Source organism: Erpetoichthys calabaricus, chromosome 4, assembly GCF_900747795.2.
Source record: "Erpetoichthys calabaricus chromosome 4, fErpCal1.3, whole genome shotgun sequence".
In the NCBI taxonomy this organism is placed as follows: Eukaryota; Metazoa; Chordata; class Cladistia; order Polypteriformes; family Polypteridae; genus Erpetoichthys; species Erpetoichthys calabaricus.
Window position 1 is genome coordinate 51,578,603 of NC_041397.2, and position 27,211 is coordinate 51,605,813.

The 27,211-nt window shown below is 36.8% G+C and overlaps 1 protein-coding gene across 8 annotated transcripts in view; it reads right to left on the reverse strand.

Moving 5' to 3' along the window:
* Positions 1-26,393, reverse strand: part of cnksr2a (connector enhancer of kinase suppressor of Ras 2a) — a 676,696-nt gene extending 650,303 nt beyond the window's left edge. For 4 of the 8 annotated variants that reach the window (XM_028799448.2, XM_028799446.2, XM_028799447.2 and 1 more), the window contains exon 1: positions 25,471-26,387. In XM_028799448.2, coding sequence (XP_028655281.1) covers positions 25,471-25,534 — 64 coding nt within the window. In that variant the 5' untranslated portion in view covers positions 25,535-26,387. Of the gene's footprint in view, positions 1-25,470 lie in introns of all 8 variants that reach the window. The other 4 variants (XM_028799452.2, XM_028799451.2, XM_051926924.1 and 1 more) reach the window with 2 other exon arrangements.
* Between the last annotated feature and the right edge of the window lie 818 nt (positions 26,394-27,211).

Sequence of the window (27,211 nt, forward strand, 5' to 3'; positions counted from 1 at the left end):
AGTAGCTCTATTGGTCCAACTATATTTTTGGGATGGGGTTCAATGTGAAAAACACGATACAATAGAAACAGAAGCATCTTTGTGTTCCTCCTCCTCCTGTCCACCTCATACATACACTATGATTAGAACCGTCTGAAACAGTCAGATATGTCTCAGAAGTTTAAAGCCTGATCCACACAGGGTGAATATGAAGGAACCAATGACAGTTTCTTGGTCTTACAGCTTTCACTCATAATAAAACAAAATGTTCTAACTTTATATTTCTCCCTGACTAATTACAGTCAGCATCTGTCTAAAATAATGTGTATTTAATGGGGCTCAAATTAAAAGGTGTATGTTTGCAATGATATTTTAACTTTAATGAGAAGTAGCAAAATGAAATTCCATGCAACTGATGGTGTTTAGGCAATGAAGTACAGTGGAACCTCGGTTTGCAAGCATAATTCGTTCCGGAAACGTGCTCGCAGTCCAAAGCACTCGTATATCAAAGTGAATTTCCCCATAAGAAATAATGGAAACTCAGATGATTCATTCCTAAACCCAAAACTATTCATATAAAAATGATTAATGCAAAATATAAAGTTAAAATACATAAAACAAATTAACCTGCACTTTACCTCTGAAAAGAATCATTGATAGGGTGAGCGTGTTTCTAAACACTTGTGGGATTCCACCCAACGGGACGACACGTGGAAGAGAGTCCCAAAGCAAATCGCAGTCTCCCAGCGCTGTAGCAGTTCGCCGTAAAAGTGAATCCGAAAAGATCGCGGACATGCTATAAGCGCCTGCCGTCGATACACGATACAAGGAACATTATAAATGCGCAGGGCACAGTATTACATGGCCACGACCCTGCCTGACTGCTGTGTCTGTGTATAGGAGAGTGGCAGATCCCACTACAATAAATAACCACGCTGTTGCAGTTTCAAGCTGAATAAAGCTGGTGTTGCTAAAGTACTGAGACTCAGCTTCGTGTTTTGGGGTGAAAGACGAGGACTCGCTCGTCACAGCACACACACACACACACACAGTCACAATGTCGTAGTAAACAGTATGCACTCATTCGGATGTTGACTTTATGAGTGAGGAACGCCGACTCAGACGGAAAATCGGAGACAACTGCCCACAATCCCGCAGCGAGAGAGAGAGAGAGAACCACCATCGGCTCAGCTGTGATCACATGATGCTCAGCAGACAAAGTGTATACATACTACTCGTATTGCAAGACCTCGCTCGTTTATCAAGTCAAAATGTATTAAAAATTTTAGCTCGTCTTGCAAAACACTCGTAAACCAACTTACTCGCAAACTGAGGTTCCACTGTATTTAATAACACCACTAAGTGCATGGAAATTGCTTTGGAATACAGCATACAGATAAATCATTAGTATAAACGTTAAATATTATCTTTCATTCCCCAACAACTTCAAATTAACAAAACCAATAAAACAGTGTATTCATCAAAAAGATGTTATTTTATTAGCTATAAAACTTCTATATGACACTACTGGGAATAAGGCTCTCTGCGGATAACCTAGCAGTCCTGGGGCCTCATGCAGAACGCCGTGCGTAGAATTCGCACTATAACATGACGTAAGCACCAAGGCGGAAATGTGCTTACGCACAAAAAAATCCAGATGCATACATCTGTGCGAACGCCAGTTTCCATGTTCTTCCGCTACATAAATCCTGGTGTGAAAAGTAACGCATGTGCACGCGCCTGCTGTCCCGCCCCGTCTCCTCCCAGAATTACGCCTCTTTGAATATGCAAATCAATATAAACAGCCCTTAAGCTCAGCATTCTGTGAAAAGGCAATGGCAAAAGCACGGGGGGAAATAGAAGAATTTCAGCGAATACCAAGTGGAGGCAAGGAAAAACGTACTATTTGTTGGTTTAAACAGTGGTATAAACAACAAAAGGAAGTTGATCGAGTGACATAGAGAAACTCGAAAGCTCAAGTTCACAAAGTCGCACAGTGCCCGAAATAAAAAAAGAAGTTGTCACTTATCAAAGTCGCCGTGAAAAGGCGAGTCTTAGCCCACCGTCTGAGTGTCATATGAAAGCTTATTACAGTACAGCAAAAAAAAAAAAAAAAAGGCACACAGTGGGAGAAAAAAAGCATGAAATGTCAACTTTAATCTCTAAATTTCCACTTTAATCACGTAGTTTATTTTGTCATTAAAGCAGAACATCATAAACATCTTAAAATCGTTTAATTTACTAGTTTCTCAAATCCCATCGTAACTAAAGTAGCATGTTAAATGCTTTGTTTTGTATTTGATCTTCTATGTGCTCTGTGTGTGTGAATCACTACATGCTTCCGGGCTTTCTCTTCCTCCGACAGGACACAGAATCCATTACATTCATGATATTACAGCTCTCTGAATAATTAAAATACTGAGATGTATACATGATATCACTTTCATGATGATAGGAGTTAAAGCATGTTATTAAACATGGGAACACGGAGGTGCAGTGATTGTTCATGCCTCATGCAGATTGCTTGCTGCGCCATGCGCAACCTTCGATGAAATAATTTATTGCAGCTGTACCGTCTCTTTCAAACAACTCTTTCCAATTCCTGTCCTTACTTTTCTTTCTCCAAATACCCAATTGACACACAATCAGCTCTGTAATAGACATTAAGCCATCTGTAAGCTTAGAACGTCGATTCTTCAAAACTTTTAAGGAACACTGAAATATCTTCGTAGTACATGTTAAATTATTCTATCCATCCAGTGTCGCGTCAGCACCAGCAAGAATACAGCGCGAGGCAGGAACAATCAGTGAACAGAGCACCAGCTCCTTGCTAGCACTGTGACACCGTGTCCTCATATGTTTATTTATTAACAATATAGATTATTTAAATTAAGTTAAAGTTTTATCTGTATAATAAACATTTTGCTGCATTTCATCTTAAAAATGATATTGTCATCATATGTAAATACGCACTTTCTAAAGTGGCTCAGGTTGTGCAATATTATAACTGTAGTGCGAGTTTACAGTGAGGTAATTGTACTTCTAAGTACAAACAGTTCTACAAGGAGCACTTGATGGACTGATTGAGTGCGTTTATAGTTCTTGGGATGAAACTGTTTCTGAACCGCGAGGAAAGGCTCTGAAACGTTTGCCGTATGAGAGCAGTTCAATGGACAGCATGGCTGAGGCAGTATGTGCTTGATGCTGTATACCGATAATTCTCTTTCCAATCAGCTGCTGTACAGCTGTGATTCCCCACTCAGATACAGTGATATAAATACTGCGAGTGGTGCAGTGAGAGTAATATGGAAAAAGATGATCCGCTGTGACAACCCCTAATGGGAGCAGCTCAAAGGAGAACAAGAAGAAGGTTCAGTGAGAGTAACAACGCTAAAACAGCTATTGTATTTAGAATAGTTTGACCATTCTGTGGACCATTATATTGTTACAGGTTAATTACAATCAGATGTATTAAACTAATAAACAATACGCTGTTAATTTCAGTGTATTTATAAAGCCGCATCAGGGATATGTATCTAAAAAAGAAAGGGAAATCACACTGGAACGGTAGCACTGCTTTGACGCTGGGTGCTGCCAGTCTGCAAAACAGAGCGGAGAATTTGCGTACGCCAGGGTTTGAGCTACTGTGGAAAACGTGCGTGGCTTTACGGCAAGTTTAGGTTTTATACATCGAGATTTGAGCGTGGTAATGTTCGTACGCAACATTTTTGTGTGTACGCAACGTTTATACATGAGGCCCCTGGTCTTGTGAGACATAAGCCATTTACCAGAAGAGGGAACAAATGTTGGGTGGTGAACAACAGGCATAATAAGAACTTTGAAAATTTAGATTTTATTAAGAAACAGAACAGCAAATCCAGAGATTTTACAAGCAGCCAATCTGATTTTTTAAAGAAAGATGTTGATGGCAGATCTATTTTACCAGCATAAAATTTAGGCATGAAAATATATGGGTGGCATCATGGCAGGATATACAGTAAGTGAGGAATACAAGTGTTTGATCATGCAAGAATCTGACATTTCAGTATAAGTAAACAGAACAGATTGTTCTTGTTAATCCTGACCAATAACCCACCAGAGAGGGCTGCAATTTTTGTTGCTTTGAACACTTTTTTCAACAAATATCTAAAGTTTTCTCCGAGAGATTTAAATGGTAGGAAAATTAAAATAATTTTAAATAAAACCCTGGATACTCAGCTTTCTTATATTCATGCAGTAAGACAAAATATTAACCTGTTTTTGATGGAATGCAATTATTGGAGTTCCTTTGTATATTGTAGACCACATGTGCAGTTATTTGTAACTTGATGCTACTTCTTTATGGAAAATAGCACTCTTAAACAAACTAAGTAAAACTATTAAAGAATAAATTGCCCCATAATCTGTAAACCACAACCATTCCTCCATTTAAAGTATCTATCTATCTATCTATTGATATGGCTGAAATATCCCACTGCTCACATGTAGTTCTCCAGATAACTCCAATTCAAAGATGAAACCTGAATATAAATCCTCAAATCATTTCCCAGCTCACCTCCACATGAAAGATGTGACATCTTGACTAATTTCATTACTAGAAGTAGATCCTGTATCTAAATAATCACTCTTCACCGGTGCTTAACTGCCAGCCTAACAAAGTATAGAAATGAGCTACCAGTCATATTCAATTTCTTGTCAAAATCCTACTTTCCAGCTGGGAACAGCACATTACAGGGTTTTGCAATACAAACTAAAGATTCTGAAAGAAATCATCCAAGTGGAACTGGAAAGGCAATCTTACTATTTAGATATTTTTTCCAGCATATCCCCAGCCCCCCCTCCTCCCCCCCCCTTTAAGTGGACTACTCAGACCACTCCACACAGTAATGCTGAAAGACATTTTCTCTGACTAATAGCACTGGCAATACACACTTTGCATGCTGTGCATTCCCTTCTCAATAAACCCCAAAAGAAATCAAGAGTAAATAATAACGAGAGAAGTGCAATGCACAGTAGTAGCAAGTCATAAAAATATGCTCGAAGTAAGATGGAGATGCCCCTGGGCAGTATTGCTGACCATGTGCTATTTACTTTTCCCTCCAAATTATAACATTTAGCTGCGGCGTGTTTGTGTGGTCTAAGCACACAAAAATGCCTCCTGGAAAATCAAGCCTAGCCCATTTTACAAGGACACCTTAAGAGAAATATGTTATGCCCATTTTCTTTCTTTTTTACACCACACTGCTCAATCCTTTAAAATAACTGCTAAATGAGCAAAATAAAAAATTAAAATCTGAGGATCGGTAGAAGTGGGATAGTAGTGGCCCCTAAGAATTAGTTATTTACAGTTTTCAAATAATTATGTAAGAGATTTGGTAAAGCAATATAACTTTATATGTAAAAAAAGGAATATTAGTTCTTTATAATAATAATTGTATGTATATAGCACCTTTCACATGCTTTATGCACTAAATAGCAGCTACATAAGATGTAAAGCATCTTTTCCCTATTTGTTAATTATAATTTTACACCAATTAGTCCTGAAGTATGCAGATAAGAAACTTAATGCACTTTGCGGGGTATGCTGTGCTGCTGCATTTCTGGTGAATTTTTTTCAAATAATAAAGTTTTACATTTTTTTGTTCTAAGTGTCCAAGATCTATTCATTTTAAATTTCAGTCTGCATGTGATTTGTTATGTTTGCAGGTGAACTGAAGGAAGAGTTTTGCAAAAAGTCTAAACCACAAGGTATTTTATACAAGGTGTACACTCTGAAAATGCTTTTTTCTTCTTTTACAGATTCAACTAACTGCCCAGTTCTTCCACACACACAACCCTTAAAATAGCTAACAGGAGAACGAAACACATAGCACTTAACTTTATTTTGAATAATGCAGAAGCAAATATATCCACTACAGACAAAGATTAAATGGAAAAACATGGACAAAAACTGTAATGCAGTTATGTTAGAAGACATCATATACACAACACCAAGAAATTGGAGTCACTGTGACTCTGTTGCCCCAAGACTGCTTTTACTATCCACATGGTATATAACCTTTAAATTGTATTATTTTGCATGAACACTAGATAGATAGATAGATAGATAGATAGATAGATAGATAGATAGATAGATAGATAGATAGATAGATAGATAGATAGATAGATAGATAGATAGATAGATAGATAGATAGATAGATAGATAGATAGATAGATAGATAGATAGATAGATAGATAGATAGATAGATAGATAGATAGATAGATAGATAGATCTCCTCAGTCTGTCAGTGGAGCAGGACAGTGATAGCAGTCTGCCGCTGAAGCTGCTCCTCTGTCTGGAGATGATACTGTTCAGTAGATGCAGTGGATTCTACATGATTGACAGGAGCCTGCTCAGCGCCCATCGCTCTGCCACGGATGTCAAACTGTCCAGCTCCATGCCTACAATAGAGCCTGCCTTCCTCACCAGTTTGTCCAGGCGTGAGGCGTCCCTCTTCTTTATGCTGCCTCCCCAGCACAACACCGTGTAGAAGAGGGCGCTCGCCACAACCATCTGATAGAACATCTGCAGCATCTTATTGCAGATGTTGAAGGACGCCAGAAATGTACCAAAAATGAAATTTATATCAAAATATCTTAAGATTTTTTAATAAAAAAAAAATGAAACACATGCTTACTCAGCATAATAAATGGGCTTTTGAAAATCCTAAAATAAGAATATGCAGAAATCCCAGCTAATTTTCAACACTTGCAAACACTGGTCAATGATAGCAGGTTACCTGCTGTTAGAATTGATGCTGTTTTTGAAAGAATTTCAATCACCAATGTAAACCTTCTGAATGTCTAAATACAGTGAGACAATTTTCATACATTTTAAGTTATGTAATAGTAAACTTGTGTTTCTCCTACCTGAAAAAAGTAAGAGCACCCACTGGCTGATGCCTCAATGCCTTCTCTACTAAAGCAAAATACACTCAAATGACAAATTTGTTTTCCCAGAAGAGGCCTATTTGACTGACAGTCACTAGTTGTTATACTCTTAGACAATACTGTAAACAAATGGGTGGTCCCATAACTTTTTTTTGGCATTACCTTACCACTTTTAACAGCCAATTGGCATATTGTAGTGTTTTAAAGCTGAACTAATGGTTTCTGTTGATATTCCACCTGGAAATGTGCTGCCTTTTCTACATGTGAAAGTATTCTTCAACTTAAACATCTCAAAAACATTGCCATGGATTCATAAATCCAAATAAAAACATAGTAAAAGATCACCACACATTAAATTATATGAATTTAAATACATCATGACCTAGTAAACAAACAGATAGAAAGCATCCATCACAGTGCTGCTTTGGAGTGTTGAAAAGTTCAGAATTTGACTTGATCCTTTGTTCAAAACAATGTTTGTCAAGTCAGGTAATACATTTCTAGAACAGGTAAAAAGGTTTGGGTAACCCATTTTCATTTGTGCATCCAAGTGAAGTATAATGTAAGAATTAACTTGTTCCTTCATATCATTACTTTTAGAAAAAGATGAAACACACACACACACAAACAATATGTAACAGCAGAAGTAACATATCAACACTCAGACCTTGATTAGTGGGGGTTTAGTCTAGGATCCAGACTACTGTGGTAGCTTTTGTTTCAAATAGTTGAAGAATAGTGAACTCACTGTAGTGACACCAGTTTCACAGCACATACCTCTTACCTTTTACCTTTTAGAAATAAAGGAAACAGGGTTTAATTTTAACACAGTATTTAACATTTCGTGGTCATTGTCCAAGCCACAGGAATGGCTGCTCCATCCTGTAACTTCGGGCACCTTGTTATGCTGTAGGCATTTCAAAATGTAATAGTGGGCAAACGTAATTCAAGCTCCTCATATCTCATTTACTTACAAAAGTGAGGGGGAAAAATAATGCCATTGCTTTTAAAAATTGTGTGGGATAAATTTTCCCATGAAATATAAAGCTCCCAGTCCTGCCCATTTTCATTCTCTCTCTGTTATGAATTTGTGCTAAAGTTTTCCCATGAAAACTTTGATGATTATGTATCTATCATTATTGGTTATGGAACCATTGTGTATTCTGTTTTGGGTGGTATATGCATTTTGAGACCATTCTGCTTATCTGTAGTTATTTATTTATTTTTATGGTCACTGTGCCCACTGCCAGTCACATGATACAGAGTTTGCAGGACAGTGTGTCACCCTACTCCAACTATAAAAGATGGTGATGCACAAGATCTTTCTTAAATAGTGTGTGCCTTGTCCTCCAGTTTCCGTTACCCGGTTTGCTTATATTTTTCTGGTATTTGCATACTTCACCTGCTTCTTAACTACATTTTTGTCTGTCGTCTTAACACTGCATTTTGATTCCAATGTTTACAATACCATGATTCATTTCTCCTTTAGTGTCTTCTCACATGGTGTCTTCTACAGATCATTACAATTTCTGCTTTGTCACTTGTCGGGCATTGCATGATTTGAAAAAGACTGCCTTGTATCCAAGTCCATTTTCTGTCAACACCTCCAGTGACCCACATTGACTTATCTTATGAAAGGGAAGATGAAAAACCTGATCAAATGTAATATGTTTTGCCCACTGAGAAACCAAACTGCCTTGTAGTAGAAAAAGAACCACATTAGATTTCCTTGCAACATGTATAAAGTGTGCCGTGTTGCTTTTTGTACCCATTTATTTCCTAATATCTACAGGCACACTATCTGCTTTTTTGTTCCTATTCTTTTTAAAGTGCATTTACTGTTAGACTTTCTACTCTCTTGTTTTTCTTAAAAAATGTAATCGGAGTTATCATCTGTTTCATGTAGAATATCTGCAATGATGAAATAAAATAAATCACTTTGCTATTTTCATTGTCTGTGCCAGTAAACTTTTTTGTCACTTTTGATTTTCTACAATTCCATTCTAATTCTCTCGATATGGCTCAGATTTAAAGAGCATGTTGAGCACACCACATTGCATAACATCACAACTAAATCATCTTAGTCTGTGTCGACTACTGGCATCTTGTGCATATACAGTAGACCACCACCAAATCTGCTTTACATGGAAGCACTGAATGCAAGGCCCAACCAGTTTATCACTGGGCACAGCGAAGACACACCTCCACACTCAAAGAGGGGTCATTTTAATTTGCCACTTAAGGCTTTGGATGTAAGAGAAATGCAGGAGTGCTGAAAGAGACACTCACACATAAATGTAATGAAAGTGCAAATTACAACCAGACAGGCACTCTGTCTGGATTTAAACTGCAAAAGCACTAACCACAGCACCACAATCCCATTCTGCAGTTAGTACCATATTTAGATATAACATGAACAGTCTGTAAATCATTTCGGAACAAGAAGTACTCATAGGGACCCCTTGAGTACACATTTGTGAATCAGAATATTGAGGTCTTCGTAGTTATCCAGGCAAAAACAAAATATCTAGCTAATTAGCATATGTATAGTCTTAAAAATAAAAGTGCCAGAGTGGCTCTTCAGAGCAATGCCATAGTGGAACCATTCATCCCGCTATATCCTAACTACAGGGTCACTGGGGTCTGCTGGAGCCAATCCCAGCCAACACAGGGCACAAGGCAGGGCACAAACCTCGGGCAGGGCTCCAGCCCATCCACAGGGTGCACACACATACACACACACTCACACCAAGGACACACTAGGGACAAATTAGAATCACCAATGCATCTAACCTGCATGTCTTTGGACTGTGGGAGGAAACCGGAGTACCCGAGGAAACCCACGCAGACACGGGGAGAAAATGCAAACTCCACACAGGGAGAACCCGGGAAGCGAACCTGGGTCTTCTAACTGTGAGGCAGCAGCGCTACCCACTGCGTCACCATGCCGCCCTAGGGGAACCATTTGGTTACCAAAAAGACATGAAGATTACAAAAAGAACCTTTTTCTATATTCATAACAGGTTCCCTACATAACTATGAGTAGATGATACCAGATTTGTGAAATACCAATGGCTCATAATTTTTAAAAGGATTCTTCCTGCATACAATAACACAGTCTAAATCCAGGTTTTGGTAATCTGTTAGTGTCCTGGTGGGTAGATTACCACACATTAAAGATTTCACCTTTTTCCTGTCTACATCTTAGGAAGTTTTTCAAAGCAGAAAGAACAAACTTCATATGCAAAGAACCATTCCCAGAAAGAAATGGTGCTTAACCCAGCAAAAGTTCTATGAGCAACCACTCAACCCAATAAGGATCCATAAAATGCCATTAAGGAGCCATTATTTTTAAGAGTATACAGAATATATCTAGCATATATGTTTATCATAAACACCACTCAAAATATTCATACACCAATATCCCTACAGGGTTTGTAGCACTTTTCCACAATACAACAATAGGAGATTTTGAGACATATTCACACAATTACCTGAATTTAATACTGGGCTGGGCAAGTACACTTTTATTTTCTACTCCTGCAGAAAGAGGCAAAAGCGATAATACAGGTAATAAAGCAAGCCATATTGGATTTAGTTACAGTGCAGATAGTTATCAGTAAGACGAGCATCTCACCCGTTGCATTCCTCACTCTTGTACTAATAACCTCAAGGCAGGAGTGTTTAGGCTGTGAAGAATATTTTTAAAAATTATAATTTGGGCATAATCAAACTGTATTTCAAAACGAAAATTACTACAGGGAAAATGTAAGCATTGCAATGGTCTTCTATTAAGACATTTCATCTACAAAACGCAGAGTATAAAAACCGTGTTTAAAAAAACATTAGCGAAGATGAAGGTTTATTGCTGCCTTAAAGCTAGACAGATATATGACTCTGGCTATGAAATAAGAGTACATTAAAAGCACATTTGGCATGGGCTTTAGTGCTGAATAAAAAGTATTAGAATTAACAGCAGTTTATTGCTAAAAAAAAAAAAACTAAACAGGCGACTTTGAAAGATGTCAAAAAGGCACAGAAGCTACAAGAAACTGGCAGGGTGGCAGCTGTCCACTTAGCAAAACACCAGTTTAGGATATTAGACTGAAGCACTGTGGTTTGTAGTATTTTTGACATTCATTGCTCTCTAGAAGCTCAATGAGGCTTTTATAGCTTCACTCGGGCTGACTCGTTTATTATGCACAACGACTTCATTATTCCGTGCATTCACCCTTTTATCATCTACATGCAATTATTTGCTGAAAATAGCTAACTTTTTGACATCTCATTTGAAACACCTTCAACTGAGTTTTTCAAAAAAGGCAATTATTTTCTTTTTAAGGTTGTTCCAACCTAATCTTTTACACTATTATTTAAATACAAAAAGGTCAAAGCTGGTGGCCGTAGTCATATGGGTGGGCAGTGAGATCATATAGTGTTCAAAATCAAGAAGGCAGGCATCTAGAACTTGATAAGCAGCATACTTCATTAATCATATCAATGCCACCATAATAAATTGTATTACTGAAGATCACCTTTATATACATAGCAAATTATTATGTATTTTATATTTACATACACACTTATAGATACAACACAGTAAATTAATGTGTATAGCCTTTTATTTCTGTAGGAAATCTACTACTACAACCATAACTGATATCTCAAAACAAAGATTTCTGCACACATTCTAGCTATGGAGTGTCTCCAAGTTTTTCATTCCTACTTAGGTGTTAATGATGATGATATTATTAATAATGCATTTTATTTATACAATATCTTTCTTTGTCTCAAATCACTTAATCAGAGAACTTCTTCATCCTTCATTGACTGTATGTCTTGAAACTCCAATTTACTTTTCTCAAAAGCATATCCATTTATGAAACACTTGCCCTTACTGTGTACACAACACTGTACGTAACCCTTTTTACATCCCATAAAATATGGAAACAAATCACCTTCCTGTGTCTGAAATTAATGACAATGATTCACTCCACAGCTACAAAGGAAACAAACAAATGCAATTCTGCAGTGAAAATTACAAACATCCTTAGAGTTGATAGATAGATAGATAGATAGATAGATAGATAGATAGATAGATAGATAGATAGATAGATAGATAGATAGATAGATAGATAGATAGATAGATAGATAGATAGATAGATAGATAGATAGATAGATAGATAGATAGATAGATAGATAGATACTTTATTAATCCCAATGGGAAATTCACATTCTTCAGCAGCAGCATACTGATACAATAAATAATATTAAATTAAAGAATGATAATAATACAGGTGAAAAAAAAAAAAACAGAGAAAGGTAGAGACAATTATATTCCAGGTACTAGATAGAGCCTTAAAGCCTGGACTTCTGTGGGATTTTACCAGTACCAAGAAAAGAAATGAAGGACTTTACCAGAAAGCTGTTGGGCATCTTGTAACACAAAATGTATTTAACAGAACTCACTCAGATTATGTCTTAACTACGAGTTTTCTGTCATCACAGGATGTGGAGAGGGACCTTGATATTTACCAATTGTTGATATGTGGCTGAATCCACTGAAGGTGGCGACGTCTCTTGGATTTTTTAGTTTAACACATCTAGAAGTGAACATGATGCTCTAATGTGTGTTAATGGCATTAGCTTTTATGATCTGGACACATAGGTCAATGACTATCTTGTAGGAATATATTTGTCTGTCTGGTTAGCATACCACACCCTTCTTTACTTCAGTCTCACCAAAGACTCTAAAAGTGGGAATACAAATGAATAGGCACTAATTAAACAGCACTCTTCAATGACTGACCACATGGTTCTGGGAAAGCTGCATTTAAGTAGGGAGTGCTGCCACCAGTCTAACAAAAGTGGCTCTGTTTGGGAATGCTTGGGCCTCTGTGCTAATATCTCAAAGTGTGTGCCAGCAAGTAAAGTATGTCTTTCAAAAAGACTGCAAGCTATATATGATATGCAATATTCATATTCTTTTTAAATGTATTGTGGTTACCGTGGGTGATGGAAATGACGCAGCTGTTTCATATATTAATGTCAAAGGCAGCTGTGAAGCAGCAGACATACTGTAGATCACAGAGTAATTTATAAGTGCACAGTGAGAACAAGGAAATTGTAGGCATGGAATCTTATCATTTTGGAAGGCCCTCAAGAAGCTGTGTTTTTTTCCCAGACAAAAACTTTTATTCTAAAAAAGAAAATAACACATACATTTTCAAATTATTGTTGCTTATTTAAAAACAGAGTAGCAGAGGACATTTTTGGTCCCACTGAAAAGTGCTTTGCCACAACTGGACACAAATTTATAGTGATAAAGAATGATTCTTTACTGACAGCCACGTCACTATCCACCCAACCCCAAAGTGGCACTATGAAAACTTCTATTTTTTCAGCCATTACTAAACCAATTTATGGGAGGTCAGGGCCACTGGTTGGAGGCTATCCTATCAGCATTAGATACAAGGCAGGAAACAACTCTAGGCTGAGCGGCAGACCACCATACACACACATATATGACAGACAATTTACGGTCACCAGTGAACAGCCCTAAAGATATCTGGGATGTGGGAGGAAAACCCGAGTACTACAACAAAAACCTGGAGAGACACAGGGGATATCATGCAAACTTCACACAGACAACTCATGGGCTAAAACTCAAATATGGGACTCTGAAACTGTGAGGCACCAGTGCTAACCCTACATCACCAACCTGGACTACCTTAAGGCTATCATAAATTTAACCTTGTTAACCTTTAATTCTAATTATCGAAATCTTCAAATTTCAATACAAAAAAAACTAAAAATAATAATATTATCTGAACACAGTTGAGTGTCTACATGAATGATTAGGACAGGTCAAAAGTGTGATCAGGCCAGGCCACCTTTATGGATAAGGAATTACAAAGGTCAAAGGAATGAGCAGACTAACAACTCTGTCACTTTTCTCCATACTAATGACACCACTGACCCAGAGCAAAAATATAGCCAACAACCTGCTTCTGCCCACTTCTCTTTACATGTTGTAAAACCTGCTTACTCCAGATAAGAAATATTGGAAAATTGTGCTGGTTTCTTAAGATTCTTTATTTACGTTGAGCAGAATTGATAACTATAATACTTTACAGATTGTACATATTGCTCACTTGTTACTACACAGTTAACTTAGAACATGACAAGGCTACTGAATATATCCGTTTAATTTCAGTTCTTAAATCACTTCACAAGCTTCCAATAAAGTTTGCAGCCTAGTTTTTAAATCTACCTCTAATAACATGACAGTGATCAAGGGAATTAAGGAAGGTGGTTGTAACCAGAAAATGAAACTACAGAGGGTATGAAGGAAAAGAAGACTTACAATGGGCTGGGGTCAAAAACAAGAATTAAGGGAACTGAGCAAATAAAACTTAATTGTAAAACCAACAAAGAGTCAAAAGATGGAGACAGAGAGGTCCTAACACAAAGACCTTTAGGAAACTTTTTACCTTCCCCACAGCCAAGGAAAAGCCATAAGGCAGGACAAAGCAGAAATAAAGCCAGGAACAGGCAAAGACTCGGTACACCAAGGATAGGTCAAAAGTAACCGTATGTCAAAGCTAAAACACAGAAATTAAAGTCAAAGTCAGAACACACATAGGAGGAAACATTCTAGTTAGAAGACTTTTTTTCTAAGTAAAATATATAGTTCTGTAAGAAAATACCTTTTTTTTTTTTTTCCTGAGGACCCAAATAATAAAACTGGTACTATACTGGGATCCAAGAATTGGAATATTGCTATAATGTCAGTAGAACCATACATAGATGAATAGCAAAGGCCACATAATTCAAGCATATTTCTTTCATGAATATTACTTAAAAGAGAAAAACAAACACATTGTTACTAAAATAATAGTTATCTTTCAAAGCTAGGAGTAAATGTTTGATGTACAGTATATCACTTGCAGTATAAATACATAGTGCAAACTTTAGTAAAGCTGGAAGAATTAAATGCGTGATATAAACATAAGAGAATTTTTGAAGGATAGTATGAAGGGTCTGTTAACTCATGGTGCTTGGGGAAGCAACATGTTGCATTTCTCTCCATACTGACATCTTGTTTGTAGGGAGTTGGATAACGCCGTAGAACAAAATCACAAACCACAGCCAGGAAATCACACACAGTCCAAAAGTTGTCTGGTTTCAGTTAAGACTTGTATTAAAGATAATACAAAGTTGTGCTCTGTCTGTGGAAAAACCTACCATTCCTGAGCACAAAGACATTTATATACACAGCTGAACACTGATAAGAAACTTTGATACATCTCCTATGCTAATGGACAACACCTAACGGCATTTTGCCACCTTTGTGCGATCACAATTCAGTCAAGCCCACTTTATTAGGTTATGCCCCTTCATACTCATTATACTAACAGCGGATACCTGTTTGGCATTTTGCCAGCTATGTCCATTATTCTTTTCAATCACACCTCCTTATCACTAATCCTCCACCCAGTCTTTGGCATCGGCTTTCAGGGTGCCATTTTAAATTGGTGGAGTGATTACATGCAAGACGTGGTGCATATTTCCAATGTTTTGACAATCTAAGGCTTAGTGCAATTCAATGCTTAACGGTGCTTAAACTATATTGGCAAGATTACAATATACTTTTAAAATAATATCTTATAAAGGTACAGAACCACATAGTAAAACGTGCTTCAATAAAGTAAGTGCTTAATCATATTATACAATCTAATTTCTGTGCATTCTGTATTCTAATTATCTAGTGTGATTGCATATACTGTAAAAATATCCAGTAAATATTCATGTAGATATATTTCCATAATAAGATATAAAGTAGTCAAAAATAATGTAAGCATTTTATTTACTGTGTCTTAAATAATGTTATTTTTAAATTCCTCTACATAATTCTTCTCTTCAAAACAAGTCTTCTTATCTCTTCTAAAGACATTTGCAAAATGTTAGGCATATTCCAGTTTACAATTTACAATTCAACACACTGAGAAAAAAAAGTTGCCGCTCAAGTTGCTAGGTTATTGCTAAAAAATGTATATATTATTTATATTTTATAGTAGTGATAGAATATGTCTAGATGAAGAGTTCATGTATAATGCCATCAACTGATCTCATGCTAAATCCCAACAACTTTGCTCCAAGCATCTCCTTCACACCATCAAAACCTTAAAAATGTAACAAAAAAGCCTGAAACAGTGTTACAAGAAGGGATTCTTCCTCGCCAAGGTATGTTTTGCTTAATTTGAAATCTTTTTTACTCTTCTGCTTCAGACTTAGATTCAATATAAGCCATAATAAAACTGCATTTAGCACACAACACTATTTATACTGAAACCCTATTGATTCCCCCACTATTGACTCAAATACAACTTGGAAAAAATTACAGAAACGAGAACAGGGAAAAAAGGAAACCCAGATTAAAACACAATTTTACAACATAATCCACCATTTACAAAATTTCTTTGAATAAATATTCCTGGGCCCATATAGTGATCTCATGATTAAATCTTCTTTAAAAGTCCAAGAAAAAATAACACTAGTGTAATGCAAAGCTTTTATCTATATGACTCCCAAACAACTGAATGATCTATGCAACAATATTATAGAAACCCAATGGGGTTCTGCATTTAAGCCTGGAGACTCATTACCTTAGCATTGCTTACTCTTGTTAAACCAGCTGCTATTTCATATACTGTAGTTCTTCAATACTCTTCATTAATTAACTGTAGTATCTGTTTTTGCTTTTTCCATTTCTTTCTGTTCTCAGTGTCCTTGGCAGCACTTTATCAGCTTTAGTGTAGTAGCATCATCACAAATGCCAGACCGCTTTTCTGGTGTCTTCTATCCAGATTAAACTTTTGTCATTTGCCCATGGAATGACTCTATTCAGAATGAGGATGACCCAGAACAGTCTGTAATCTGGACTTAAAGCTACCACGTAAATATCTAGTATATTTTTGTTTCACATATTGTTTTTAGGGCGGCACAGTGATGCAGTGGGTAGTGCTGCTGCCTCGCAGTTAGGAAACCCGGGTTCACTTCCCAGGTCCTGCCTGCGTGGAGTTTGCATGTTCTCCCCGTGTCTGCATGGGTTTCCTCCCACAGTCCAAAGACATGCAGGTTAGGTGCATTGGCGATTCTAAATTGTCCCTAGTGTGTGCTTGGTGTGTGTGTGTGCACTCACTGCGGTGGGCTGGCGCCCTGCCCGGGGTTTGTTTCCTGCCTTGCGCCCTGTGTTGGCTGGGATTGGCTCCAGTAGACCCCGTGTGACCCTGTAGTTAGAATATAGCGGGTTGGATAATGGATGGATGGATGGATATTGTTTTTATGTTGTTTTTACTTTTTCATAATTTATCTAATTATTGTGCAGTTCGCAGAAATAGTACATAATCAGAATAAACTAAAATTGAAATACTGCAATACTGCTGTGGGTCACCACACAGAAAACTTTTTTCAGAATTCTCTTTCAGATTTATTGAGCAAATGGTTCTGCACTCGGCTAACTATGATATTATCTAGACAGAGCTTGATTTTTAAAACTGAAAACATTGAAATATTTACATATTGGCCACATGGGCATAGTAATAACTAATAATATAATATGAGGAGGTAAACATTAAACAATTCCAGAAAAGTACACTGCTTACTTGATTCCAACCTAACATGGAGCAGAAAGGAAATTAATAGTGAAAACCTTTCTTTCTGACATTTAACAACAGTATCTGTTTTTGACTGAATGTCTTTGATCAAATGCCATTGTAAAGTTCACTCAGATGGATATTGGATTTCAAATTCACATCAAAAACAATAAATGAAGGACAAATCACAAAAATGCCCTCAGTGAGGACTATGTACTGGTAAAATATGGAAAACAATAAGTGGAGGGTGGTTATGGGGAAAGAACTGAAGGTTTTACAAGGAGAAGTGATGGGTCATTTTGTTTGAAAATAAGATAAAAATGTCATTTTTATTTTATTTGCCACACCCTTCAAGTGATTGTGATATATAACTATGAATATATGCATTATGTATTTAATACATGGCAGTAGACAGCATTGAAATAAATAATGTTTTTGCCTTTAAATTTTCCTTTAACAAAGAAAGCATTAATTATGGTCTATGCACCTGCAATATGTTTCCTATTATGAGAGATTTGGGCCTGACCATGATGCCCAAAACATCCACAATAAAACCACAAAAAACTAATTACAGTACTGTATATGGCTAAGAGGACAAATTCAGATCAGCTACACTCTGCTCAATGAGATCTTTTTGCTGGAATTGGGAAAACTAAACTGAGTAACTGAATCAGAAACATGAGGCAGGTAGTTGTAATTGTTAGGATACTCTTTCAATGTTCCCAAAGTAAGATATTAAATGAACTATGAAACTCAACAGATAAAATACTGAAGCTGCAGTAGCCCCATGAATAAATGGTTTAGCACAGTATTCTTACACAGAGACCAGATCTGGAGGCATTAAGGCATATCTTTAACACATTTGGAAAATACATGGGGAAACAAAGTCAAACCTGTTCTGAGCTTTCTCTGGTTTTTTGCTAGATAGAAGCATTTTAATGGGTGTTAAATGATTTTCAGCTCCACTCCTCAGAAAAGTATCAACCAGCACCGTTACATCTGAAGAAAAATAAACCATTGATGAAATATTTGTTTATTTTTAACAGATGTTTACTACAACTCACTATAACTTGAAACAATATTTTGACCATTTAATATGAAGCATTCTTAATTTAGTACTGTATATGTGCTTTACTGTACCCTTGTATATACTGTCCTATGCTGAAATTGCAACACAAAGTCAGTAATAACATTTTATATGATACTGTACATGGAGCCTTCAAGTAATTAAAGAACAGGATCTAGTCCACATACAAACTAGCAACCATTAATTAGTTTGCATCCTCCCTGATCAAATTATTCCACCTACTCATGCATGTGGACAAATATATAATGGGCTCATCAACTTTTAAGTGATACCTAGAAGTAAATTGATCCACAGCATTAGAACCGAAGGCTGTTGTTAGGTTATATGGGAATACAAAAAACAGTTTTGACAAGAAAAAAACATTCAGCCTAAGGTAGCTTGTCAATTCCTATTCACATAACTTTTGTAAAATATCATCCAGTAGCATCTTGAAGAACTCAGAATACTGCTGTCAAAATCCCTACTTGGTAATTTATTCCAAATATCTATGGTTTTTGGAGTGAAAAGTCTAACATGGTGTGAAATTCATCCTTGACCAGTTTCCATTGGTACCTTTGTATTCTTTTTGAGGAATTAGTCAAAAAATGTAAAAGCAGCTTAATCCATCACATTAATTCCTTTCATAATTTTAAACACTTCTATCATGTCACCCTTTAAAAGGAGCTTTAAATTTTCAGCTCTTTCAATCTTTCCTCATAGCTCATACCCAGTAGTCATGCAAGTCTAGCTGGTCTTCTCTGAAACGTCTCTAGTTCTGCTATATATCAAAAATGAGAACTGAACAGTAGGTTTGTGATGATGCCCCATTAGTGTGCTGTATAGCTTAAGTACTGCCAACCTCGATTTGTACTCAATATACTGTATCATGGTGTGTAACTTTTCATCTACTGAACTTATTTTTTGCTCTTCTGTACTCTCTGGATGTGGAGGGTGATAAGTCCACTACAACTTCTAAGTCCCCATCAAAAGCTGTTCTATACCCCCCAAATATTACATCCACCATTGTGTATTCAGATATAACAAATAAGGTAGAAAGGTTTTCATGATTAGGTCATGAAAAATATTGTCGTGCTCCATTTACATGTGTGTATTATCTCCTGTTTTATAATCTTGTACAAATTTATAAAAATGAAAAGAGGACTGCTATCTGGAGTTCCACTTCACAGAAGCCAAGCAATGCATGTACATTATTTACATAAAGACTTGATACAAACTGTTCATGTTAGTTCTAACAGCTACTATGTCCCACAAAAGTTCATTTTGTTAATAGATTATTCATTTAATGACAACTCCAAAATTTTGTTTAATCAAAAATAAAATCTTGGTGTTCAATGGCAATGAGGACAATCAGCTTTCATTAAATGCTGCCCCCCTTTTTCCATTGCATGTATTACAATCTTTCCTCTATTGTCAAGTGTTACTCATGTCCGAAAAATATGAGGTTGAAGTTAATATGTCATATTGACTAGTTTACTTGGTAAATCTCACTGAAGGGCATTTATAGTAATCTGTTCATTTGGCTTAAATTTTTTTGTTTTTGACATTATGTAAACACCATATTATATATAGTACTTAGCAAAGCTATATGGCATACTGTAGTGAACCTGTTTTGACTAAATACATTGTTCCAGATATGTACAATACACAAGATTTTGCTCTGCTGCCTACAAGCATACAAAAAAAAGTTTATTGTGTAACAGTGTAAGTAATTGATAGTTCACATTTAAATAATGATACAGTACTGGCAGCACTCTTGTTCTGTACACTACAGACTACATCCTGTTATGTCACGTTCTCCTATCGGGATTTCAGTACTGTATTATAAACTTTTGGAATCACAGACATATATGCAGTCAGATGTTTCGCAAACGGTCATTATGGGGCACAAACCTGTATAGGCTACAATATTGTATTAGGAAGAGGGGTTGTAAAAGCAGGGCAATTCAAACCCTGCGCCAATGCAGAGACTACAATACCCATCAGGCAGAAGGCATATGCAGGGAGTGACATAAGGATATTATCATCAGTATGCACAAAGTTTTATACCACTCAAAGCATAAAATCATCAGTTATGCAGAACATTTTATTCTATTTTCTTACATTGTTTGTGTTTTCTGGTGAAACCCCCAGAGGCAGGGCCACTGTGACATCACCACTGAGGAACTGCCCTCAGCCTTTATATTTCAGGATGGGCAGGAGGAGGTCCTTCAGTAGTTTATTGTAATTACAAAATGCTGCTCTTTTGTGTGAGCAATGTTTGGATTTTTTTATTTTTTGTTTGGAATTTTGTTTCCATTTTTGTGCAATCTGACATTTGGATTACAATTTTAATTTATTGGATTTGGATTTCCTTTTGATAAATCTCTTATCATTGCTATTTTCCCTTGCTTAACATTTTTGTTGTTCATTTATTTAAAATAAATAAATCTTTAATTTATAAATATTCTGCATTGGACTGGTCTCTCAAACCTGAGGTGTTTCTGATCTCCTCAGCACGTTTGTTTCTTTTTGAACATTTGAGGTATTATTTGCACTCAGTTCTCCATTTTGGGCCTACGCAGGCTGAAGTCTGTGTGTGTGGAGTTTTGTGTCAGGCTGTCTGTGGAGTGGCCTATCGCCAAGTAGAATACTGACGGTCCTTGCCTGACCTGTGGGTCTTTTGAAGGTCTTTCACTCCCTTTTTTGTCATTTTGTGCTGCTGTTATCACAAGCAGCACTGCTCCCTAACTACTCCAGAGGCACTACTCAGAAACACAGACCAGGCATTGTCGATGTGACGTTTCTAATTTGTCTTAACTTATTTTTGCCAGAATAGTCTAGTATTCCTCTCACATTGCAAATAAATGTGTGGTAGGTTAACTGGAGACACTAAATTTTTACTATATAAGTGAGTGTGGGTTATTTGTGTGGACTTGCTCTACAATAGACTAGTACATCCACACTGCCTAGAGAAGCTTTGACCCCTGTAACTTTGATGGATGGATGATAGGATAGATGGGTTATTAATTGACAAACTGTATTATAGTGAACTACATCAAAACTTAGTGTGCAAAAGGGGAAGCCTCAAAAGGGCAGCCACACTTGTCACCTCTTTTGTTACAACATAAAGTAATTTTATTACAAAACAAAGCAGGGCTTAGAGTATGTTTTTTTCCATTTGTGCAAGATAAAGTTTGCTAAATACAAGCAACCAAGATAGTTAAATTATGCAGTATCTCAGATTATCACCTTTTTACAATGTTGGCATAACGGCAAAGAATGAAAATAACCTTATTAATCGCCTATATTACATTTCTCAATTAGGTTTCTAATTTATCAATTTGACTGAAAATAAGTTAATGTTGTAATATGTGTAAATATATGTCTACTAATCAGCAGTTTTATCCCAATGCTATGCCCATGTGATTCAGCGAGATTAACATTGCCATAAGGTCAGAAATTTCATCTTTATCAAAACAGCCTACAACAAAATCCATTGTCCAAAACCAGGAAGATTTATTATTCATTATTATTTTGTTTACAAACATTTCAGAGAAATGAGCAACATTAATGATAAGATATTCATTTTAAAGAGAAATGCTTGGAACTATAAAATGTTTCTTTTTATCTTTACTTCTTACTTACTCCTGTGTTAATGTTGACAGTTTCCTGAAATATTACAGAGTACATAGTTGGTAAACAGCAAGGAATTGGTTCTTGCAAGCAGCAGTTTTTAAGAATAACATAAATTGATTTGTCTGTTTTTTTTGGTACTTTAAATATAGCTTATTTTATTCTTGTTTATTCTTTTAATGGCTTTACAAACAGGCCTGAAAGTGTGTCAACTGTGGAAAGTCAGTCCAGCCAACCATTTACTAAACCCACTTAATCCAATTTTAGGGTCGATGCAAAACAAAGACTACTTTCTGGCATTGCACCAACTGCTGTTAGGATAGACTCTAGCTCTGCTATACCCCCATGAGATTAAGAATTTTACACAAAATGAATACAAGAGCAATTTACAAATACGAAACTTTAAAAAGTTAAATGTTGCATTACTTTATAAACAGACCAAATAGACATCATTCATAAGAATTCCTCTGGATGTTGATGGTGTCAAACAAACCGAATGTAGGAGTCACACTTCCATGTGGTGCTATAAAGCATTACTTTTTAAGTAAAGATCTTGATTTTAATATTAAAGCTAAAAATATGATACCAACAAATTAACAAGCCCATTTTGATTACAGTAGCATACCAGTTAATGCTGTTGCGTCACAGTTCTGGATTGCACAAGCTGTAGACTTGGCATTAGTATGTACGCACAATCTCATCCCACGTCCCAAAGACAGGCATATTACCTGTCCAGTTTTCATCTGGTATATAAAGGATGAAAAAAATGTGGGTGTGTGCATATGTATGCCCAGTTATGGACTGATGTTTCATCCAGAGATCATTCCTGCTTTGCACCTGTTATAGCAGGCATAAAGTTTTGTTTCAAGCTGAGGTTTGCTGGATCCCAAACAGATTTAGAGAAAAAAAAAAAAAAAAAGACTATGGTTTTGTTAGTTATTATGAGGGGATGAAAAAAAAATCCAATTACAGTATGTGAATCAGCATGGTCATAATGGCAAATTATAATGGCACAACAATATCCAGCAACTGTGCTAGGAAAATGCAGGTCTAAAGTATGCTGAAAGAAATAGTTAAAACTTTTAGCAGAAATTTAACTGAGAAATGAAAAGTGATGTTTTATAAATCCTCAAGCCGCAAACATAACAGATCACATTAAAAATTGGTCAGTATGGAAATGAATGTCTGGTTATTTGTTATAAAAAGATATTTTTGAGATTATATGAGCTAATTAATTTTATCGTATCAACACATTGCACAAAGATGATTAACTCCAATACAACGATACATATTCTGAAACTATTTTAACCAAATCAAGGTCATCGAGTGAGACAGAGCCTATTCTGATAATATCTGACACAAGGCAGGAGCCTACAATTAACAGTGTTAGCCCCGCTCCAGATTAAAATATTAAGGGGTACATCTGAAATACAAAGGGGAATATAGTTCTGCAAATCCATCAAGCAGCATTATACCTAACAGTGGGGCTTGACATGATGGGGGTGTGTGCTTAGTCCAGCTAAATGACCTTCTGGAGGCTAGACCTGAACACTGTGCAAATCCATCTCAGTTGAACGTAATACATAAAGTGATACATAAAGGCACTTTTTAAAAAAAATAAAAACGGTATGTTTTCCCTGGTAATCAGTAATAACAATAGTACAGCAATAGCTGACGAATAATCAAATCTTATAAATTAAATGGAATTCATGAAAGATAAAAAAAAAAATCCAATGAATAACTTTAATGCTGTGCACCATTATACACTATGGAATGCAATGAATTAAAAAAAAATCCTCCGAAAATGACAAATAACTGAAAGCACTTTCAGCAGTCCGGGAAAAAAATATCCTGAATACAACCCACGCTGATACGCGAAGGCCCTGCAAGAAGTAACATCGTCAATTTTTCTCTAGCATTTTTTTTTTTAAATTGTAAAGCCCTGTATCCTTTTTTGATTCTTTATTATAAGCTTTAAATGCATTTTCTAACAGAATCGATTGACTCTAATATTATAAAATATGCGGTTTAAATGACACATACTTAGTGGAAGCTATATTTACCACGCCGGCAATGCCAGTAACCGCTATTCTACCGATAAAGGTTAAGAACAAAGCTCATTCTCTGCTGGCACTGCCACGCGATTGTGGCGCTGATGCCTTGAAGAAATTAGCCCTTTCTTTTCCTGATGACTGCTTATTATTGTCAATCCAAATTTTTCAGCAAATGTGGGAGACCTAAAATTCCTGAAGGGACTGATGGGGAATGCCGTATAATTTCGAGAACGAATGACAGATTCAAATGCCCATCAACTTCTTACGTTTCCCACATTAGAAGTGCTCACGGCTGATCTCGATCCATTCAAGAACAGCAGGATACACCTGATCACAGCGAAGGCTGTGGGTGGGAAATTTTAGTCACTCCGAGCTGCACGAACTTGGTTGACACTGAACTTGGTGAAGTCGCCGGAATCACAAGGCTGTGCTACGATGTCGCGTGGTCGCATTCGGACACACCCCCGGGAATACCTCACGCAGCAGAGTAAGCGGCCACGGGAGTTGGAAACATGTGAAATGATTTCTATACGGCGCACACACTAAACGATCTGGTCAGTTCGGCGTGGGAGTGCCCCGGAAAAATCTTCCAATTACCTCCCGAAAATCTACACACGTAACTAAGTGCGTGGTTAATTAAATAACCGTGTCACTTAAGTCGTACCAGCCTGCTTTTTGATAATTCGATCATCTTTTGCTTATCACAAGGTAAAAGAAATGAAACACATCTAAACATATATCACCCGAAACCAGTACTTTAATGCAATACGAAATAGTATTTTCCGGCAATTAAATGCTTCAAGTTTGCTGTAAACCAACAAAACTAACATGGACGTCAGATTCCGCCGTTGGCTGTCTTTGGACCTAACGCACCTGTAGGGGCTCATTACTTGCATCTATTTCTTCAAACACCTGTACACGGTGGCTCCTTCATCTACATACAGAAAACTGCGCAAATATCATAAAGGATTGAGTACCAGAAACACACAAAAAAAAGAGACAAAACTGAAGGGTTTCCCTTGTATCTACACAAGCCGCCCAAAAATAAACGTGCGTACCTTTGAGCCCCAAACGTGCCCCGGTCAATACACAATTGTTGCATTCATGTTCTCAAGCAGGGGCAAAAGAAAGAACTAAACATGCACATTACCTTTCATCCAGTCAACTACTTGGCTCGGAGTCCATTTGCTAACAGGTTCCATAATCAAAGCCATGGAAAAAGTTTTGCACTTTCAAAAAATATACGTACTCCGGGAAATGGACTTAAAACGCCAGCTCCCGTTGTATTAATGTAGCTCCTTGATTATTTAAAAAACAAATTCATGTATAAATATAAAATGTATAATTTTCCCACCCCTTTCCCTTCAAAAAATACAAATAAGCAGTCGCCAGTGCCGAGTTTCAAAACGATGTATTCCCTTCCGAGGGTGGAGCGCCGTGTAATTAGCGGAGTGGATTGGGTGCTGTCAGTCTCTCGGCATGCTTTTGAGGAGCTCGACTGTCACAGATGTGTGCGTCTCTCACCCGCGCGTACCCGCGCTCACTCTTTTCTCTCGGAATTTAGCGCATTCTTGCACAGTAGCTCCACAGATACGATTCGCTAGTTCTTTTCGATTGTTGTTTTTTTTTTTCTTTTTTTTGTGTTGGGGTATTAAGAAGGACACTCAAACCCGTAGTCCAATCTCAAAATTGCAGGTTCCCATCCCTTTCAGATAGCAGCAGGAATTAATAGAATCTGAGATTGCTATGTGCGGTCGGGGTGCGCGCGCTCCCGAGGCGGCGGTTCCAGCAATGATGTTCACAAGCGCCTCTTAAAGCATCTACCTACGCTGCCAGCTCCTCTCTCTCTCTCTTTTTCTCTGTCACTCTCTCTCTCTCTCTCTCTCTCTTTGTATCTTACACAGTGCTTCCCCATTCTTCACTCCATCTGTATAACGCGCAGCCTAGCGGAAATGACGGCTCGCGCATGAGGGGGGGAGCAAGTCTTAGAGAAAAATACGCTTCCATACCCTTAACAACGATTAAATTTGTCTTCTGTCGCCAAAGGCAACTTACAAGGAAAAATGTCATAGTAGCTTCGCTTAAAAGAAATAATAAAATAAAATAAAAAAAACATGACTTTAGGTCGTGGCTCAAACAGGTTCATTTCAGAAGCCGCCAACGCAGGTGCAGCTGCTTCAGGGTGGCACCTCATGCTCTTCATAATAACAGAATTCAGCACAAAATGCTACAGAAATTAATTACCTGACCAAGCAGAATTGTCCGCTGTATCGCTGATGTTTATCTGGACATTCAGAAAAATGTGTGATATTAGGTATAGCGCTTTCATTTATGATTCTTGTTTTTTCTTTTTTTTTTGGTTTGCCTCATTACGGCAAGTTTTACCTATTCTGCCACAATCCACCTCCCTCTCGTCTCTCTCCCCCTCAAAAAAAAGGATTATTTTCTCTGCGTAATGGCCATATAGGATTTCCTGGAGGCTTGATGATTCTTCTATGCTCTATTTATATGGATCTTATTCTTTATAAAATATTAAGGTGTTTTGCTGCAGAAAAGTGTAATGTTTCAAATCTGAATTGCCAGGGAATGACATTAAACTAATGGATTTTGTTCTTGGTTTCAGTTACGAAGGAAGTCTGAATACTGGTCTAAAACTAATAAATATTTGAGGAATCACCAGCAAACTAAATCTATCTATCTATCTATCTATCTATCTATCTATCTATCTATCTATCTATCTATCATAATAATACATTTTATTTATGCAGGACCTTTCCTATCTATCTATCTATCTATCTATCTATCTATCTATCTATCTATCTATCTATCTATCTATCTATCTATCTATCTATAATAGAAGAACACAGGCTGATGTGGTATATTACAGAGTC